This window comes from Hyperolius riggenbachi, chromosome 5 (assembly GCF_040937935.1).
Source record: "Hyperolius riggenbachi isolate aHypRig1 chromosome 5, aHypRig1.pri, whole genome shotgun sequence".
Taxonomy (NCBI): domain Eukaryota; kingdom Metazoa; phylum Chordata; class Amphibia; order Anura; family Hyperoliidae; genus Hyperolius; species Hyperolius riggenbachi.
Window position 1 is genome coordinate 43759040 of NC_090650.1, and position 20753 is coordinate 43779792.

At 41.5% G+C, this 20753-nt stretch overlaps 1 protein-coding gene across 3 annotated transcripts in view; it reads left to right on the forward strand.

The window, feature by feature from the left end:
- The first annotated feature begins 3354 nt into the window (after positions 1-3354).
- The window catches only part of LOC137518157 (macrophage mannose receptor 1-like), a 171139-nt gene continuing 153740 nt past the window's right edge, over positions 3355-20753 (forward strand). For 2 of the 3 annotated variants that reach the window (XM_068235569.1, XM_068235571.1), the window contains exon 1: positions 3355-3541. In XM_068235569.1, the coding sequence (XP_068091670.1) occupies positions 3484-3541 (58 nt within the window). In that variant the 5' untranslated portion in view covers positions 3355-3483. Of the gene's footprint in view, positions 3542-9369; positions 9425-20753 lie in introns of those variants that run through there. The other variant, XM_068235570.1, reaches the window with a different exon arrangement.

Here is a 20753-nt window from a genome sequence, read left to right on the forward strand (position 1 = left end):
GGGACCCCATCTTTGGAATCCAAGTCTAACAATATGTCTTCTACCTGCATGAGACATTTCGTGAGATTCAGACTTTGCTAACGGCCATTGCTGCGATTTATGTACGTCACCATCACTACCATTGAAATAGCCCGAATAAACAGGTTTTTGTGACCCTAGGCTATGACCTCTTCGGCCTAGGGGCCCGAAACTCACCAGTCATGTTCCCCCTAAGGGTCCCTACAATGCTAGAAAATTTGGTACTGCTGAGCCATTGCCCTTTGAAAAGATGTGAGATTTTGGAAAGTGAAATAGGGAGCCAATGAAATCCTATGGGGGATTTTACCAATTTTGGACCCCTGTAACTCTGGTTTGCAGAGATGTAGGGACCCCATCTTTGGAATCCAAGTCTAACAATATGTCTTCTACCTGCATGAGACATTTCATGAGATTCAGACTTTGCTAACGGCCATTGCTGCGATTTATGTACGTCACCATCACTACCATTGAAATAGCCCCAATAAACAGGTTTTTGTGACCCTAGGCTATGACCTCTTCGGCCTAGGGGCCCGAAATTCACCAGTCATGTTCCCCCTAAGGGTCCCTACAATGCTAGAAAATTTGGTACTGCTGAGCCATTGCCCTTTGAAAAGATGTGAGATTTTGGAAAGTGAAATAGGGAGCCAATGAAATCCTATGGGGGATTTTACCAATTTTGGACCCCTGTAACTCTGGTTTGCAGAGATGTAGGGACCCCATCTTTGGAATCCAAGTCTAACAATATGTCTTCTACCTGCATGAGACATTTCGTGAGATTCAGACTTTGCTAACGGCCATTGCTGCGATTTATGTACGTCACCATCACTACCATTGAAATAGCCCCAATAAACAGGTTTTTGTGACCCTAGGCTATGACCTCTTCGGCCTAGGGGCCCGAAACTCACCAGTCATGTTCCCCCTAAGGGTCCCTACAATGCTAGAAAATTTGGTACTGCTGAGCCATTGCCCTTTGAAAAGATGTGAGATTTTGGAAAGTGAAATAGGGAGCCAATGAAATCCTATGGGGGATTTTACCAATTTTGGACCCCTGTAACTCTGGTTTGCAGAGATGTAGGGAACCCATCTTTGGAGCCCAAGTCTAACAATATGTCTTCTACCTGCATGAGACATTTCGTGAGATTCAGACGTTGCTAACGGCCATTGCTGCGATTTATGTACGTCAGACTCGCCACCATTGAAATTGCCCAATAAACAGGTTTTGTGACCCTAGGCTATGACCTCTTCGGCCTAGGACTGCATTGAACGCGACCCACGCATTGTGCGCATTCTGGACAACACCAATTACTGGGTTTATACCCTTCTGGATCCACGGTACAAACACAATGTTCCAAAACTGCTTGAAGAAAGAGCCAGACAGGTCAAAATGGAAGAATACCAGCAGGCCCTTGTGGAGACTTTAGAGAGGAGATTGACATCCTCCCCCTCCTCTAGCCAGTTGTACGCCGACAGACTGACTTCCGCAAACCCAGGACGACCAGGAGGGCAGCAAACAACACAAGCCGCAGCTAGTGCCCAAAAGGGAATGGTATCGGCAGTGTCCTTGGAGTGGGAAAATTTTCTGACACCCATGCAGCAGCACACAGAACAGCAAGCGTGCAGATCCACCTCCAACACCGATCGCCTGGAGAAGATGGTCAAGGACTACATGTCAGATGGCGTAGCTGTGTTGAACAATCCATCTGCACCCTTCAACTATTGGGTATCGAAGCTAGACACCTGGCACAAACTGGCAATGTACGCAATAGAGGTGCTGGCTTGCCCGGCAGCCAGCGTTATGTCGGAACGCTGTTTCAGTGCTGCCGGAGGCATCGTCACAGATCGGCGGCGTATCCGCCTCTCCACAGAAAATGCAGACCGTCTGACTCAAATTAAAATGAATCAATCCTGGATTGGAAACGACTACGCAACACTCCCGGACCCCAACCAAGTAACATGAACAATGAACATCTGTGATGGGTTAGCGTTTCCGGTCCCTGTTTATTGAACCTCTCATCTGTATTACATTTATGACTGCATGGCGACAAAATGCAAATTGCTATCCGCACGCTTCTTGTCCTCATGCAAGGCCTGGGTTGTTGTGTCTCAAAGCGTGGCCTTCTCCTCCTGCGCCACCCTCCTCTTGTTCCATCACGTGTGCTGCTGCTGGGTTAGCGTTACCGGTCCCTTTTCCTGGAACCTCTTATATGTATTACATTTATGACTGCATGCCGACAAAAAGCATGTTACCTGTGCAAAGAAAACAGACATTTCCCGCATTTAAAAGACAGTTTTCCCTTTGAAACTTTAAAATCGATTTTCTCAAAAACTATAAGCTCTTTTTGCTAAATTTTTTTTCCTCTTGTACCCACTCCCAAGGTGCACATACCCTGTAAATTTGGGGTATGTAGCATGTAAGGAGGCTTTACAAAGCACGAAAGTTCGGGTCCCCATTGACTTCCATTATGTTCGGAGTTCGGCCATGTTCGGCCCGAACCCGAACATCTAGATGTTCGCCCAACACTACACGTGACCCGTTCGGCCAATCACAGCGCTAGCCGAACGTTCGGGTAACGTTCGGCCATGCGCTCTTAGTTCGGCCATATGGCCGAACAGTTTGGCCGAACACCATCAGGTGTTCGGCCGAACCCGAACATCACCCGAACAGGGTGATGTTCTGCAGAACCCGAACAGTGGCGAACACTGTTCGCCCAACACTAGTCACATCAATCGGGTGAGTTCTTTCCCTCAAGGGGTGATCGGTGGTGAATCTCATAGAAGACATTTGAGAGCTATCTATACACAATAAGAAAGTAGGTCCAACATGAACATACCTCCGTGCTTACCTTAGGTAGCTTTACCTCAAGTTAAATGGGCTTTAAAACAAGAAAACGTGTCCATATGAGTACCTGGAAAAACGCATGCAATGGCTTGCATGGGTGAAATGTCTTCCACACCTTATTTTCTCTCAAACAGCATTAATAACCATTTCCTCACCAAGGACATCCTGTTTTCTAAATAAATTGTCCTTTAGACAAAAAAGAAAGTACAGAGATTCTGTTACATCAGCCCATTCCTGACCCTTTGTTGAAACCTAAATTGCCAATAATTTGCACCAGAAGTTATGAAACCCTTTCCAAGAAATGGGACTGTGAATCAGTCAGGCCCAGTGTGCAACATCATCAGAATTGGTGCCTAGTCCATTTCCCAATAAGAGTGACACTAGGAATTTGCTTATGGTACAAAATAACAAATAACAAAAGACGGGGAGTTCCTGTTAGCTTTAATGTGCCATGTGACAGGATACTTCTCTTATCATTTAGAAGCCACGACTTTCCCTGCACTCTGCAGTCTTTCCCAGAGGTGACAGACTGAGCTGGTGATCCAGTCAGTGTAACCGGGGCTACCACAGCGGCTTACATCAGCACCTCTTCCTTCATACCTGGGCAGAATAATGAGATATCCACTATGACGGCTTTCATCATCCTTACACTTCTCTACCTGATCCGGCCGTCCCTGCAGTTGGGTGAGTTATTATGTCCCGAGTTGGCTTTCAGTATGAGTCTCTGATATTTAGACACAAGCTCAGGTTCCTGATGGGCTTTTAGCCAGATGAGTAGTTTGAAAGTGTTAAGTGTAAGTAAGCATTAGCTTGTGACATACTGCAGCTTTCTTAAAGGACCACTATCTTGAAAAATTGTAACGTTTTTAAAAAACAAGTGTATAAAAAGTAAAGCTCTCCAGGATTACAATGCACTATACATTTCTTTTCTACTGTGTTCCTGTTGCTTACAGCAGGCATCTGATCTGTTTTTGACAAGTCCATCTCTCCATGGGGGATTCTCAGGGTTATCTTCATTTTCAAAAGCACTTATTGAACAGCAGTTGCTCAGTCCATCTGCCACAATGGTGCACAAATGAGTAGGCTGGCCAGCCAACAACTTTGCATAGATGCATTCTAGGGAGTGCTTTCATAAAGAATAAATGAAATACAGAGAATACCCCATTAAGGACTTGGACTAGTCCTAAACCTATCAGAGCTGTAATATTTTTACGACTGACTGTAAACAACAGGAACATAGGAGACACATAATTCATAGTGCATTTTAATATGGAAGATATCTACTTATTATAAATAATAGCATTTGTATGCATGTATTTTAAATTTACATTTTTTCGTGACAATAGTCCTTTAAAGGGAACCTAAAATGAGAGGGGTATTTAAGTATTTAATTTTAAACACTACACATTGCCTGGTTGTTCTGCGGATCCTCTGCCTATAATACTTTAAGCAATAAACCCTTAACAAGCATGCAGATGAGATGTTTCTAACAAGATTAGCTGCCTGCTTGTTTCAGGTGTGTGATTCAGACACTACTGATGCCAGGAGGATTAGCAGAACTGCAGAGCAACTGGTATTGTTTAAAGCAAGCCTACCCAAAAATTATAGGGTCAATACACAAAGCAACGCTATGCAGTAATGCATACTCATACGATCATTATTTTAGGATACCGCACATACATAACACTTTATATACTTAAAGGAAAACTTAAGTCAAATAAAAAAAAGCTTCGGGGTGCTGAGGGATGCCCCAGGTGAGTAAATGTCATTTTTTTTATTTGACTTAAGTTTTCCTTTAAGCTCTTCTGTTGAATGTTATCACTCTATTTTTTTTATTCAACTCAGTTGTAAGGAGAGTAAATGAAAGGGAGTTTATTCACTAACTCCCCCTTAGAGTTCTGCCCCCCCTCGCAGGTGCAGGGGCTTCTCCCCTCTAGTTACTACCCTTAATAGTGAGTTAATAAGTACAGTATTGAGATAATTCATGAAATATGTCTTGTGAATCTACCCAACAAATTCTTACCACTCAAAACTGAATGTCCGTTAGAGATATGCAGCATAAAATGGTCCCGATTCACAAAGCTTTTCTGTTAAATTATCTCACCTTATTTATTAACTCACAATTTATCTCTCCTTAAATGACTGAATTCATGATTTACCTTTCCTTATCTAACTTAACTCATGGTCTAGCTCTTCTTATCTAACTTAATTCATGGTCTGGCTCTCCTTATCTAATGTAAATCATGGTTTAGCTCTCCTTATCTAACTTAAAGCATGGTTTAGCTCTCCTTATTTGACATAACTCGTGCTTTAGCTCTCCTTATTTGACATATCTCATGGTCTAGCTCTCCTTATTTGACATGACTCATGGTTTAGCTCTCCTTATTTGACATAACTCATGGTTTATCTCTCCTCATTTGACATAAGTCGTGGTTTAGCTCTTCTTATCTATTTATCTCATGAATTAGCTCTCCTTATTTGTTTATCTCATGCATTAGCACTCCTTACAATTAAGGTGAAAAATAAGTAACCTTTGTGAATCAACCCAATATGAGGTATGCAAGCAGATACCATAGTAGCACACATTGCCCAGCCCACTCGCATATTTTTTTTTTTTTTTATGTCGGATACCTTTCATGGAAATTACATTTTGTTAAGACTTAATGTGCATAATGGTTTTATGCATGTGAAGTGCACTAAAACAATGTGTGTGAGTCCATGTACTGCAGCATAACGCTATGCTGCATAAAATGGGCCTGATTCACAAAGCTTTTCTGTTAAATTATCCCACCTTATTTATTAACTTACAATTTATCTCTCCTTAAATGACTGAATTCATGATTTACCTCTCCTTATCTAACTTAACTCATAGTCTAGCTCTTCTTATCTAACTTAACTCATGCTCTAGCTCTCCTTATCTAATGTAAATCATGGTTTAGCTCTCCTTGTCTAACTTAAATCATGGTTTAGCTCTCCTTATTTGACATAACGTCTAGTTTTCCTTATTTGACATAACTCAGGGTTTATCTCTCCTTATTTGACATAACTCATGGTTTAGCTTTCCTTATTTGACATAACTCATGGTTTATCTCTCCTTATTTGACATAAATCATGGTTTAGCTCCACTTATTTGACATATCTCATGGTTTAGCTCTCCTTATTTGACATAACTCATGGTTTAGCTCTCCTTATATGACATAACTCATGGTTTAGCTCAACTTATATGACATAACTCATGGTTTACCTCTCCTTACTTGACATAACTCATGGTTTAGCTCTCCTTATTTGACAAAGCTCATGGTCTAGCTCTCCTTATTTGACATAACTCATGGTCCAGCTCTCCTTATTTGACATAACTCATGATCTAGCTCTCCTTATTTGATATAACTAATGGTTTAGCTCTCCTTATTTGACATAACTCATGGTTTAGCTCTCCTCATTTGACATAACTCATGGTTTAGCTCTCCTTATCTATTTATTTCATGAATTATCTCTACTTATTGTTTATCTCATGCATTAGCACTGCTTACAATTAAGGTGAAAAATAAGTAACCTTTGTGAATCAACCCCAATATGAGGTATGCAAGCAGATACTATAGTAGCACAATTATCTTTGGTTAGGGTGTATTCACTCCCTGTCAATGAGCACACAGCAATTTTACTGTTCCTATACTGAGTAGGTAGCATGTATAGTGCAATTAGTATGACCCACATTATTACCAAGGTAACATGAGAATGACTAAGGTAACGTGCGGTATGCCACTTGCATGCTACGCATTACCCTAGTAATGTGGGTTTTGCTAATTGCTCAACATGTGCTACCTATTCATTGTAAGTAATGGTAAAATTGCTGTGCGCTCCCTGTGCATGGCAACCTCTTAACAGATTACCAACAGGTAAGGTGGCCATACATCTAGCGATTTTGCTGTACGATCGACCATTCGATTCATCATTTTATTGAATCAATAGAGAATCAAGTGTGTCCCAGTATGCTCAATCGATGAAAACTGGCCGATATCATGTCATATCGACCAACTTCGTTGATCAAGGAAAATGGAAAATGTCAGTTGATTGTTTAAGAATCGGCTACTGTTCACATTATTTTGATTGAGAAATAATCGATTTTTGCAAGGGTTTAATTTTCAGAGCATAGAGGCAAAACATTGTTCAGATCGAATGTGAACGAAAATCGCATAGGATCTCGTTTGTAGTGCGTGGGTCACTAGTCGATCAGCTTTTGATCAACCACACCTAATAAAGTTTATTGCTTAGTCGATCAAAACAAAATCGCTTTATGTATGGCTAAAGGTACCCCTACATTACTTGAATTGGTGGCTTATCGACCATCCGATTCCATAATTATTATTGAATCAAATTCATATCGGTGCCGCCAAGAGCATGCTCGATCAGTGAAGTGACCAATTGTGGGCCAAAATTGACACGTATTGATCGTACATGATGCTAGTAAATCTCAGGCCCGCATGCTTGATTAGGTGTGCGGCGGTATTGGTTTGTTATATCGGGACGAGCGATGACCACAATGAAACCCCCCAGCCACTGCCCCATCTAATGTTTTATGACCGGTCCCCAGTGCCCATCCAGTTATACTTTGCCTCTCACTGGCCCCACGTGACTTCCGGCATATAACCCATGGGGGCATGTGTAATATCACAAACACATCCCACAGTCTATAATGCATCCACGTGGGGGCGCAACTCCAGAAGCATAATGAAGACAATGCAGTCAGTGGACAGGTAAAGTATAACTGCACAGTTGGTGGCGGTGATGCAGTGTGGCGGTGTCACAAGGCCGATTCACTAAAGATTTCATACTGAAATTGATCGGGAATCGGCCTGTGGTTTAAGGCGGCCAGCAGATCACTCTCACTGATCAGATTCGATCAGAGAGAGATCTGTCTCTTAGTCGATCGACCACCAAAATCGCTACGTTTGACCACCTTTTCTTTAGTGAATACATCCCCTTATCTTTTTTTCACCTTATCTATAGAAAACATTTTAAGTCCCAACAAGCAAAAAAGTTCTAAAAATATGGTGGGAAAATGTATTTTGAGTGAAATGTTTGCTTGTAAAATGCTTAAAAGTATACTGTAGATAAGGTTATAAATGGATAGCTAGGAAAGACAATTCACTACATAAGTTCTGCAAATTAACCTCTGTGAAAGCTGCTATTGTTTACTATGCAAAGATTATTGGTGTCACTGGTACCAAAATGCAGCAAAGGTACTGCTCCTTTAAGAGCCCTGTATTGCGGTATGGGTAGATACAAATACCGCAGGTGGGGGGGGGGGGGGGGGGCTGGGCGGGGTGAAGTAAAGTCTGACAGTTGTTTCCCGACCTTCATAGCCGGCCTTTGATATGAGCGACCGGATCGGTCGCTCAGGGCGCCAGCTTCCAAAGGGGTGCCTATAGCTGGTTGCCTATTCTGAGGGCACCTACACCTGATTTCCTATACTGGGGGCACCTATAGCTAGCTACCTTTACTGAGGGCTCCAACACCTGGCTACCTATACTGGAGGCACCTACGTCTGGCTACCTATGGGGGAATGGAGATCTTCAACTGACTTCCTATACTGGGGGCACCTATGCTTGGCTACCTATATTGAGAGCACCTACACATAAGATCCTATACTGTTGGCACCTATACCTGGCTACCAACCTATACTGAGTCTGAGGGTGATTGGGGGGGCGGGGGATAGCCGCACTGCAGCTATAACGCGTGGTGCGAATTGTCAGTGCTGTGCTATCATTCTAAATGGGGGGGGGGGGGGCTAACTGTCCAACTGATTGTTTTTATCAATATTCCTGAAAGGTTCTGGCCTTCATTTTTAAGTGTATTCAGGATAATGCACTCCTTCCATCCATTTGTGGTTATTAATAGTATTTTTTCTATTATACATATGTGACGTGTCACAGAGATCTGAGCATTTGGCATGATGTGTCACAACAGGAGAAAAAGGGAATTGCATATGGGCCTGTGTGTGTGTATACGTGCGTGCGTGTGTGTATATGCACGTGGGAAGAGGATGAAAGGGGGGGGGGCACAAAAATAAGTTTTCGCTCAGGGCGCTGTGAATCCTAAGGCCGGCCCTGCCGACCTTGTTAAAACTAGTAACGGTTCAAACAAACATCTTTATATTAACTCATGTAAATGTAATGTAAAGCAACGCTTTTGCCAGTACTTCCTTGGTATTTGTATTTCCTCTTCAAGCAGGATGTGACACAAGGATAGATTTACCCGATCAGGGAATTGCAGATGTCTCCTCCTTCAGACCTCCTGTGTCAGAATTCTTGTATTGTATTATAATATAATAGAATAACATTTGTAAAGCCCTTTTCTCTTATAGGACTCAAAGGGCATAGTTATGTCTCAGATCAATACAAGGTTGCAGGGTGGACTGTGTAACATGGGGAAATAGTCAGGTGCCGCCCCATTATCATTGGCGGGCAGCACTAACACATGTTGGAAGAGGAATGGCAGCTGAATCACCGTAGCAACGGGAATATGGAATGCCCGGCGGCATTAAACGTCATGCCGTCATCAGCGCTGGTGAGAGTGAACTTCCTCCTCCCTAGAGCGTAGATAGAGAGGGTGGCTACAGCCAATCAGTGAGAATTCGGTCTCCCCACCTTCAGCCCTGGTTCTGCGATGATCATTGGAGGAATCAGTAATCACCAGTTATTGGGTACAGGTCCGGTTGCCATGGCAATACTTTAGCGTTCTGTGTGCAATAAAGATGTGAACAACATTACAATATAAGAACTGACATATGTACATTAATCTTCTCAGAATCTTAATGCACTTAAATGGGGAAGTAAGGAAAAGGGGAAATGACTTAGCAAAATAGTTATATAGCAATATATAAAATCTTAGAATAGCAAACAGCTATATATAAAAGATGCTGGCCTTGATTCAATAAGCTGCGCCGCTAAAGCAGGACAGCTTAAATTGAGCATAGTTACATAGTTATTTGGGTTGAAAAAAGACATACGTCCATCGAGTTCAACCAGAAAGAAAGTAAAGTAACATGAGTTAAAAATCCTGTGCGCACGCTACGCTCTGTAGTGCTGTGTAGCGTGCACAGCTAACTAATGGTGGCCATACATGGCACAACTTATTCATACAATGTTACCATTTCTATGTAATACAGTATAAGGGAACTGCCTAAATTATCCTTTCAGTATATTCACTTAACTTACCCTTATACTACATAGAAATGGTAAGATTGTATGAAAAAATTGTACCATGTATGGCCACCATTATTCCCGTTCCTTTGTAAGAACCGTCCGCTCCTTGCATCCCACCCTGAGCCTCGTCAGGTCCAGTGGCTTTGTAGGACCTGATCCCTGCACTTTGATTGGCCCAATAGGCTGCCTGTCACATGACATTACGGTAAAATGAGAGTGTTTAATTCCAGAGTATAAATTGAGTGACTTAATAATTTATAAATTAAAATTGTATAAAAAATGTTATTTTCACTACAGTTCCTCTTTCAAAGAGAAATTATAACATTTAAAATACATGGATTTACATGTCCCAGAATAAAATGCACTATAAATTATTTTTTTCCCTATGTGGCAGTCACTTAAGGCGCCCACTGACGATACGATTCGCCAAAAGATCGTTTGTTTCTGATCATTTGCATGATTGATTGTAAACGATCATTCGGGACTACTAACGGGCTAAAATCTCCTAACTAATCCAATCACATTAATTACATCAATCCAATTTTCTAATCGATCTCGCCAATCTGATCTGACTCGTTAGGAGATCTTTGTCCGTTACTGGTTCCTAAAAATCGCTTCCGATCGATTAAACGAATGATTGAAAACAAAAGATTATTCTGTGAATTGTATCATTAGAATTAGTGGCCACCTTTATAGTAGGTAGTAAAAATCTGACAAATCTGACTGGTTTTGGACTAGTCCAGCTTCTCAGGGTTATCTTTATTTTGAAAAGCACTTACTATACAGCAGTTGCTCATCACCTCAATGGGAGGTGATGGCACCAGCAGAACCTGGCATGCTGCTGCAGATGTTAGGTAAGCGTTTGGGAGTCTTCTGGCTCTAGAGATAGATGTTAGTGACAGCAATGGGTGCATGTGCATCTCATAGGAGAGCTCCACAACACAAACACCTCTCTCCCCATCGTTCGGGATACAGGAGCATTGATCAGGTGAATAGCTAGTAGAGTTATGCTCTTTACGCTGAGATTTAGCTAAGGTGAGGCCAGCGGTTTAATTTGCGAGTAAATCCTGAAAGATGTAAGGTGATAAGAAGCTAGCTTCTTAACATCTTGAATTGCCTATGGCCCATGGTGTCTGTTCTATAGCCATAGTTTAATGTTCCTTTCATAGTCATAGTGTAATGTCCCCAGCGATGGGCCAAAATTTTGCATCAAAATTCGCATTTTCGCATTGTAATCGTAATGTGAAATTTCAGGGAAAATCGTAATTGATTTTGTATGTAATAGTATTTCATAATTTCGTGCAATTTTTCATGATATTTCACATAATTTTGTGCTGACTTTAGAGGTTAATAGCAAAGTCTCCATACATGCTATTGCTACCAAAATCGCTGCATATGTTAAGCAGAATAGTGGGTACAAGTAAAAAATTTTTTACTAAAGACCTTTTTAGTTTTTGAGAAAATCGATTTTAAAAATGCAAAGAAAAATGGTTTTTAAACTGTCATTTTTCTAAGTTTAAAAACCATTTTTCTTTGGATTTTTTCAATCATTTTTCTCAATAACTATATGGTCTTTTTGGAAAATATTTTTTTCCCTTGTAACCACTATTCCCTTTAATAAAGGTAGCAATTTTGGTGTCAGTAGAATGTATGGGGGTTTTGCTACTAACCTCTAAAGTCGGCACAAAATGACGTGAAATTTAGTGAAAATTATGTGAATTTTTATGCGAAATTACGAATGACTACGAAATCAATTTAGTTTGCAAATCATAATTATGTATATGCGTAATTGCCAAAAATTACGCAAAATTTTGCAAAATCGTAATTTTGCTGATTACAAGCATCACTAAATGTCCCGGTCATAGTCATAGTGTCTCCACCATAGCCATAGTATAATGTTCCTATCATAGTCATAGGATAATGTCCGTGCCATAAACATAGTTTAACCATAGCGGCAGGTGCTAGAGCTGCAGGGACGCGCTAGTCACAGCCCTGCAGTTTGGGGGGTTTGCACGCTATCGCGCTGCTGCTAGCAGGGGGGATTGGCTGCAGGGGACAATAGTCTCCTGTGCCAATCCGAGCATTTACGCCGAGAATAAACACTGTTTTTGTTCACAAACAGTGTTTATTCTGTAAATGGAGCCGCCACGATTTCCGCCGGTTTCCGCCGCCCGATCGTTAAATTTATGAATGGAAACTATGTTTCCATTCATAAACTCCCCGCCGATGGAAGCCTACGTCACTTCCCCGGTTACAATGTAGTGATACATTGTATCCCAATTAGCGTACATTGTACGCTAATGGGATTTTTGCTCAGTAGGGACATCTTGTGGCCAAATAGTAAAACACACCTACTGACTTTAGTGAATACAAATAAATGATTATTTATATCAAGAGGACATATAATTAATAAATAATGGGCTAAAAATTAGTGATGGATGTAAAACTGAAAAAATGCACCTTTATTTCCAAATAAAATATTGTCACCATACATTACACTAGGGATACAATTTTAACATTGCAATAACCGGGACAAATGGCCAAAGAAAATGTGTGGATTTTAATTATAGTAGCATTAATTATTTTATAACTGTAATGGCTGAACACTGAAAAATAATGAATTTAGAATAAAATAATTCTTAGCATAATTTACCACCCAAAGAAAGCCTAATTGGTGGCGGAAAAACAAGGTATAGATCATTTCGCTGTGACAAGTAGTGATAAAGTTATTGGAGAATGAAAGGGAGAAGCGCAGACAGGTGAACATTCCTCTCGTCCATAAGGTGAAAAATCCCCGTGGGCTGAAATGGTTAATGCCCCCACCATAGCCATAGCATAACGCCCCTGCCATAGTCACAGTGTCTGTACCATAGCCATAGTATAATGTTACGATCATAGTCATCATAGTCATAGGGTAATGTCACTATCATAAACATGGTGTAATGTCCCTACCATAGACATGGTGTAATGTCTCTACCATCGTCATAGTGTATGTACCATAGCCATTTTGTAATTTTCTTATAATAGTCATTTTGTAATGTCCCTGCCATAGTCATAGTCTAATGTTTGTAATGTTTCTACCATAGTCATAGTGTCTGTAGAATAGTCATTATTATAATATTATAGCCATATTACAATGTTCCTATCTTAGTCATAGGGTAATGTCCCTACCTTAAACATGGTGTAATGTTCCCACCATAGACATGGTGTAAAGTTCCTACCATAATCATAGTATAATGTCCCCGCCATAGTCATAGTGTATGTACCATATCCATTCTATAATGCTTCTATCAAAGTCATAAAGGAACGTCCCAACCATAAACATAATGTAATGCCTCTACCATAGACATGGTGTAATGTCCCTACCATAGACATGGTGTAATGTCCCTACCATCGACATGGGGCTTGATTCACAAAAGCGTGATAACTGAGTTAAAAAGCTTTGCACGTGCTAACTACTGTGCTAAGTAGATTGCACAAGCTAACTGCGGTGCTAAGTAGTTTGCACGTGCTAACTACTTAGCACCCTAGTTAGCACGTGCAAAGCATGTTAGCACGTGCAAAGTGGCTTTTCACTGGCGTGCTAACACTTTGCACTCTTTAGTGAATCAAGCCCCTGGACTGGTGTTGGTGTAATGTCCCTACCATAGTCAAAGTGTTATGTTACGAATGTAGTCATGGTAAGTTCGACCACAGGCAGCATTCACTAAGAGATGTTTTCCACTGGATGCAATTTTCTGCCCCATTTGGGATCCACAAAGCACAAGGACATGGGCTTACTAATGAAAACTGCACATGTACGTTTCCATTAGTGCAATGGGATTGTGATACAATTTAATCTGATTGCAAATGTTGGTCCTATTGCATCTTTTGTGTCTTTGTTTAAAAAGTATAGGAGCTCATAAAAATTGCATAGTAAGTGTGGTGCTATCTTCTTGTGATCTGGTAATTTAAACATTTTCTCTCATACTTTTTTACTTTTATCCCAAACCCCACATGCAATAACACCATAAAAAGCATCTAATTGTGCGACGGTTGCATAGGCCACGCTGGCCATGGGTAAAGGTAAATTGCATCACAATGTGGCAAACAGCCCCAAGGCTGCAATGTTGGGCCTGTGCTGGGTCACACCATTGGAATAAGTAGTAAGTGTGAACAAACTACAAAACGTTGTGGTCACTCACAGGGGTTTTGGCTTGACTCCTCAAATGCCAATTTGAGCCCAAGAGCCATATAGACACGTTGCCATGTCCTAATGGTCTGATGCTATGAAGGGGTGAGAAGAGACAGAGCAGGAACTTCTGGAAGACTCTTCGTCTTCTGAAAACAGGCCAACATATCATTGCAGTGGTCTGGCCCCTCATGGTGACATCTGGGAAAGGGTGTGGTCCTCACATCACTCACCCCTCTTGGCAATAATTGGCCATAGAACTCCCTCTATTGCTATATCTTTAAATTTGTGATTTGTATACCATAGACCTTAGAAAATATTTAAATGTGTAAAATACACATAAGTGCCCAGGAAGTATTTTGACAAGAATGTGAACCTCTTGCATAATGTACCACTCTTCAAGTACAGCGAAGACCAGATTTACGATTTTCATGCCCACTTACATTATGTTGATTGCCACTCGAGACAGTCAAGGAGGTGTAAATAATTGTGACTGCATTTCATGTAAATGTTATGCAGCTTGAAACTTGATCAAAATCAACAAATCAAAGAAATTCAAATGCAAGTCAAAATTATTTGCAATACTGACCATCTAAACTTGCCGCCCACCCTTCCATGCATTCCGTTTATATCAACGTCCCACTTACACATTATATATTCCTCACTTCTACCACATGCAGCAACAACCATCTTCCATGTTCAGTCTTCTATGTACATCCGATCCGATAATAATCCAAACATTTGTATAGCGCTTTTCTCCTGTCGGACTCGAATCGCTCAAGAGCTGCAGCCACTAGGACGCACTCAGGAGGCCACCCTGCAGTGTTAGGGAGTCTTGCCTTGAACTCCTTACTGAATAGGTACTGACCCTAGCCAGGATTCGAACGCTGGTCTCCCATGTCAAAGGCAGAGCCCTTAACCAGTACGCTATTCAGCCACCAGTACATTAGACCTCTTCTTTCAGATATACCACACCCGCATATGAAGATGCAGTCCGCTCCATTTGCAAGATTTGTTTTCATGAACAGCCCCAAGCAGCAGGACCTTCCTTCCTTCTTCAATGTACAAGGCCTCCTGCAAAGGTTATCCGGTTCAGCCTAAATGGACGAGCAAGCTCGTCCAGGCAGCGGCAGCTAAAGCCTATCTGGACGAGAGTCCGCGTCCAGGCGCACTTCCGCGTGTGCGCGCGCATGGTCGCGTGGTGCGCGCGGTGCGCGCTCGTCCCCGACGGCTTACAAGCCGTGCTGTTTGGTGAAGAGGAGCCAGCGCTCCTCTGAGCCAATCAGAGCAAAGGAAGTAAAGAATTCACATAGTTACATCCAGTAACAATGTGAATTCTTAATAATGTTTGTAAATAACAGGTTTCCCTCTCTCTGTCTCTCAGCTCCTGTCACACAGATCAATCACTGTTCTGTGGTGACAGGAGCTGAGAGACAGACTGACAGATAAGCTGGTAGGAATTCCTTTTAATAAAATTTGCCCTCCATCCCTGAATTTTTAACCCCATACTGCCCAGAATCCCTGATTCTCCCTCTCCTTGGCCATTTATTACCTACTGATCTATTGATCACTGATCTATTGTGATCTTTTTCTTCCTATCTGTTACTACCTATACTCTACTCTCCTCCCCCCCCCTCTTCTCTACTGTCTCCACCCCCCCTTTACACCCCCCCCCCCCAAAAAAAAAACAAAAAAAAAAAACTGTCACTTTAAAAAAAAAATCTTTCTATCTTTTTATATTTCTCATCTTTATCTATCCCTTTTTAAATGGCGAGAAGGCTCTATTCTGTGGAGGAGGCAGCCGCCATCCTCCAGCAGAGCAGCAGCGAGGATGAGTCAGGTAGTGATTGGCTCCCTCCGTCCGGCTCTGGTTCAGGATCTGAATCTTCAGAGTCCGAAGGGCCGCCATCACGCCGCTTGAGGAGGGACCCAAGTCCTGAGTCCGCTGATGAGGGACCATCAGGACTGTCCACAGCAGGGGGCTCCGTGGGCAACCCAGCATCGGGCTCCGTGGGCAACCCAGCATCGGGCTCCGTGGGCAACCCAGCAGAGGGCTCCGTGGGCAACCCAGCAGAGGGCTCCGTGGGCAACCCCGCTGCTGCTAGCAGCAGTGCGCCAGGGGGAGCTAGGCGCAGACAGGGTAGGCAGCCACAGGTACCTCGCAGGCAGGAGGTACCGCTTCATATGTTAAATGGCACCTGGGAACCCCCTAATTATGCTGCGCCCAACATCCCACCCTTCACAGCCACCGCTGGTGTGTCAGTGCCCATTGTCAATCAGGCACCAATTGACATTTTCCAGCTTTTTATGACAGAGGCAATGTGGGAGCATTTAGTAGAGCAAACTAATTTATTTGCTCTACAATTTTTAGCTGACCACCCCACTAACTATATCACCAGAAAATGGCACCCCACCAACGTGCCCGAAATGAAGGCCTATGTAGGCCTCACGCTCAGCATGAGCATCAACCCAAAGCCCCAGATAAAAATGTACTGGTCCAGGGACCTTTATCACAATGCACCCCTCTATCCAGCAATAATGCCCAGGCAGCGTTTTGAGCTGTTGTCAAAGTTTTTCCACCTGAATGACAACTCTCAAGATGTGGAACATACCAACCCTTCCCATGACAGACTGTTTAAGTTGAGACCCCTGTTGACCCACCTAAGTGCAGTGTTCATGGATGTATATACCCCACACCGGGAAATTGCTGTGGACGAATCCCTGGTACCGTTTCATGGGAGACTTTCCATGAAACAGTACATACCAAGCAAGAGGGCAAGATGTGGGGTGAAAATTTATAGGGCATGCGAGAGTGGCACTGGCTATACCTTCACTTTTAAAATCTATGAAGGCAAAGACTCCATTCTGCAGCCAGCTGGGTGCCCTGAGTACATTAGCACCAGTGGCAAAATAGTGGTGGACCTATTAAATCCACTTCTCCACCAAGGCTACCACGTCTACTTGGACAACTTTTATACAAGTGTGCCACTGTTTAAGTTCCTCTTCTCAGTCCAGACTGGCGCATGTGGGACGGTGAGAGCAAACCGTAAAGGCCTCCCCCCACAGGTAGTAAATAAAAAACTATGCAGAGGAGAGTCTTACGCACTCAGATCTGAAGAGCTCCTGGCAATAAAGTTCCACGACAAGCGGGAGGTGATGATGCTATCTACCATCCACACTGAGGCCACAGTTCTTGCCACATCCAGAACGGAACAGCGTACAAAGCCAGAGGCCATAGTCGCCTACAATAAAAATATGGGAGCAGTGGACTTATCAGACCAAGTCTTGGCGCCTTATTTATTAAGAAGAAGAAGGAAAGCATGGTACAAAAAAATAACATTCTTCTTGTTGCAGATGACCATGCACAATGCATTTGTGGTCTATCTAAAAACAGCCACAACACCAACAAGCCAACAGATGACCTTTCTTGACTTCCAGATTCAAGTCCACAAGTCCCTAATGTATTCCCCTGGCCAAATTGCACAACAGGATCCTATCCATTTGGAGAACTCAATTAGACTGAGGGAGAGACATTTCCCTGAACTAATTCCCCCCAATGAAGTGAAAAAAGCCCCCCTGAGAAGATGCAGAGTGTGTGTGAAACACAAGAGACGGTGTGAGTCACGGTATTTTTGCCCAGATTGCCCGTCAGCCCCTGCACTGTGTGTTATCAAGTGCTTTAGGGCATACCACACACTTGCAGATTACTAATTTCTTTTTTTTCCTTTTTTTTGTGTTTTTTTTTCTTTTTTTTGTGTTTTTTTTTTTCTTTACCTGGACATATTTGACTGGCATTTTCCCCTTTCCTATATATTCATGTAACTTACAGACCCTCAAAGGAGCTCACATTTGGCATACCCCTATGTTTTTGGGGTGTTGGAGGAAACTGAATTTTTTGAGGAAAAAGAAACCACAAACAAAGTTCAAAATTGAACTTTGGACCCTGCTGCTCCCATCTTCTGACTCTTGGATCTGCTTGACCCCTGACTTATGGCCTCTGGCTTTTCTCTAATTCTGCAAGACATCCAATGGTAAGTTCCAATGTATTTGTTATCACTGTGAAGAGAAGTGATATATTCAAATTAGCCACATTTTGGATTTGTTATAACCAGGACAATGTGAGAATTCCTTTTGCAGTGTTCCTTTGAGAAGGTAGCTCACAAAATACCTACTGATGAATAGCCCTGGTTGTTAGCCTTCTATGATGGTGTCATGTGCGGTCTTTGTTTGATTCCAATCTCTCCTGGGAATATGCAAACAAACAATAGCTCTGCAACAATTAGTGCAAAAAAAATAGTGCACATTGGGTATAACTGATTGCTGCACCCAACCATTTGTTACTAAGTAAGGCATATGTTGTATCATTTTAACCGTGATGAGCTGTAGAAAAAATGTTGGTGTGTTTTAGGACTGAGGCCTAAGTCATCAGATTTTTTTCTAGTGCCAAAGTGAAAAAAATATGTAAAAAATATCATTTTCCAAGCTATGATTCAATTTTAGCAAAACCACAGAAGTCCAATTGTTTCAAAATATGTGTATCTCAGTAGGCCTGGGTCTCTAGTTTTCAGAATGGTGACATTTGTGACCTGTTTCAAATGTTCTGACACTCCAGGGGCTTTGCGAACAAAGAATGACTGTATTACTTTTGTTGCAAAAAATGGCCTTGAAAAATGCATTAGTGCTGCTCATGGTTAACAGAGTATTGCGTGGCCAAGAAGCTATCTGATTATGTGTATAGGGTATCATTTTCACCGGGACAAGCAAGAGAATAGTATTTGGGGTCTTTGAGAGACAAGAACTATGTTAAGTGTTTGTTTTTTTTGTGCCAAAGTGAAAAAAGATGTAAAAAAATACCATTTTCCAAGTTATGATTCAATTTTAGCAAAACCGCAGAAGTCCAATTGTTTCAAAATATGTATATCTCAGTAGGCCTGGGTCTCTAGTTTTCAGAATGGTGACATTTGTGACCTGTTTCAAATGTTTTGACACTCCAGGGGCTTTGCGAACAAAGAATGACTGTATTACTTTTGTTGCAAAAAATGGCCTTGAAAAATGCATTAGTGCTGCTCATGGTTAACAGAGTATTGCGTGGCCAAGAAGCTATCTGATTATGTGTATAGGGTATCATTTTCACCGGGACAAGCAAGAGAATAGTATTTGGGGTCTTTGAGAGACAAGAACTATGTTAAGTGTTTGTTTTTTTTGTGCCAAAGTGAAAAAAGATGTAAAAAAATACCATTTTCCAAGTTATGATTCAATTTTAGCAAAACCGCAGAAGTCCAATTGTTTCAAAATATGTATATCTCAGTAGGCCTGGGTCTCTAGTTTTCAGAATGGTGACATTTGTGACCTGTTTCAAATGTTTTGACACTCCAGGGGCTTTGCAAACAAAGAATGACTGTATTACTTTTGTTGCAAAAAATGGCCTTAAAAATGCATTAGTGCTGCTCATGGTTAACAGAGTATTGCGTGGCCAAGAAGCTATCTGATTATGTGTATAGGGTATCATTTTCACCGGGACAAGCAAGAGAAAAGTATTTGGGGTCTTTGAGAGACAAGAACTATGTTAAGTGTTTTTTTTTTTTGTGCCAAAGTGAAAAAAGATGTAAAAAAATACCATTTTCCAAGTTATGATTCAATTTTAGCAAAACCGCAGAAGTCCAATTGTTTCAAAATATGTATATCTCAGTAGGCCTGGGTCTCTAGTTTTCAGAATGGTGACATTTGTGACCTGTTTCAAATGTTTTGACACTCCAGGGGCTTTGCGAACAAAGAATGACTGTATTACTTTTGTTGCAAAAAATGGCCTTGAAAAATGCATTAGTGCTGCTCATGGTTAACAGAGTATTGCGTGGCCAAGAAGCTATCTGATTATGTGTATAGGGTATCATTTTCACCGGGACAAGCAAGAGAATAGTATTTGGGGTCTTTGAGAGATTAGGCATATGTGATGTGGTTTTGTTTTAGCAGCAAATGAAATGAAAAGCAATGCAATTGTTATTTTCACATACTCTGCACCAAACTAATACACTTGTAAAAAACACCAAAAGTGACAGAATTGAAAAGTGAATACTTAAATAGTTACCTTAGGGACTCCGCTTTTTAAATATGTATGTCATGAGGATGTATTACTGTTTTTTTTTCAAATAAAGGCTTGTAATCATTGGTAGTGTGCAATGAGAAAACAAAAAACACAACATAGAAAAAATGCACCTTTATTTCCAAATAATATATTGTCACCATACTATGTACTAGGGACATAATTTAAATCTTGTGATAACCACGACAAATAGGCAGATAAAATGTGTGGGTAAAATGTTCAGTAGCGTTGTTCATTTTAAAACTATAGAGGCTGGAATTGGAGAAATAGTGCATTTTTTCATTTTTTCCCTCGTTTTTCTCTTTAAAATACATAGACATTTTAGTAGTTACTAACAACAAATGTCACCCTCCAAAAGCCAAATTTGTGGTGAAAAAAACAAGATCTAAATAATTTATGTGTGATGAGTAGTGATAAAGC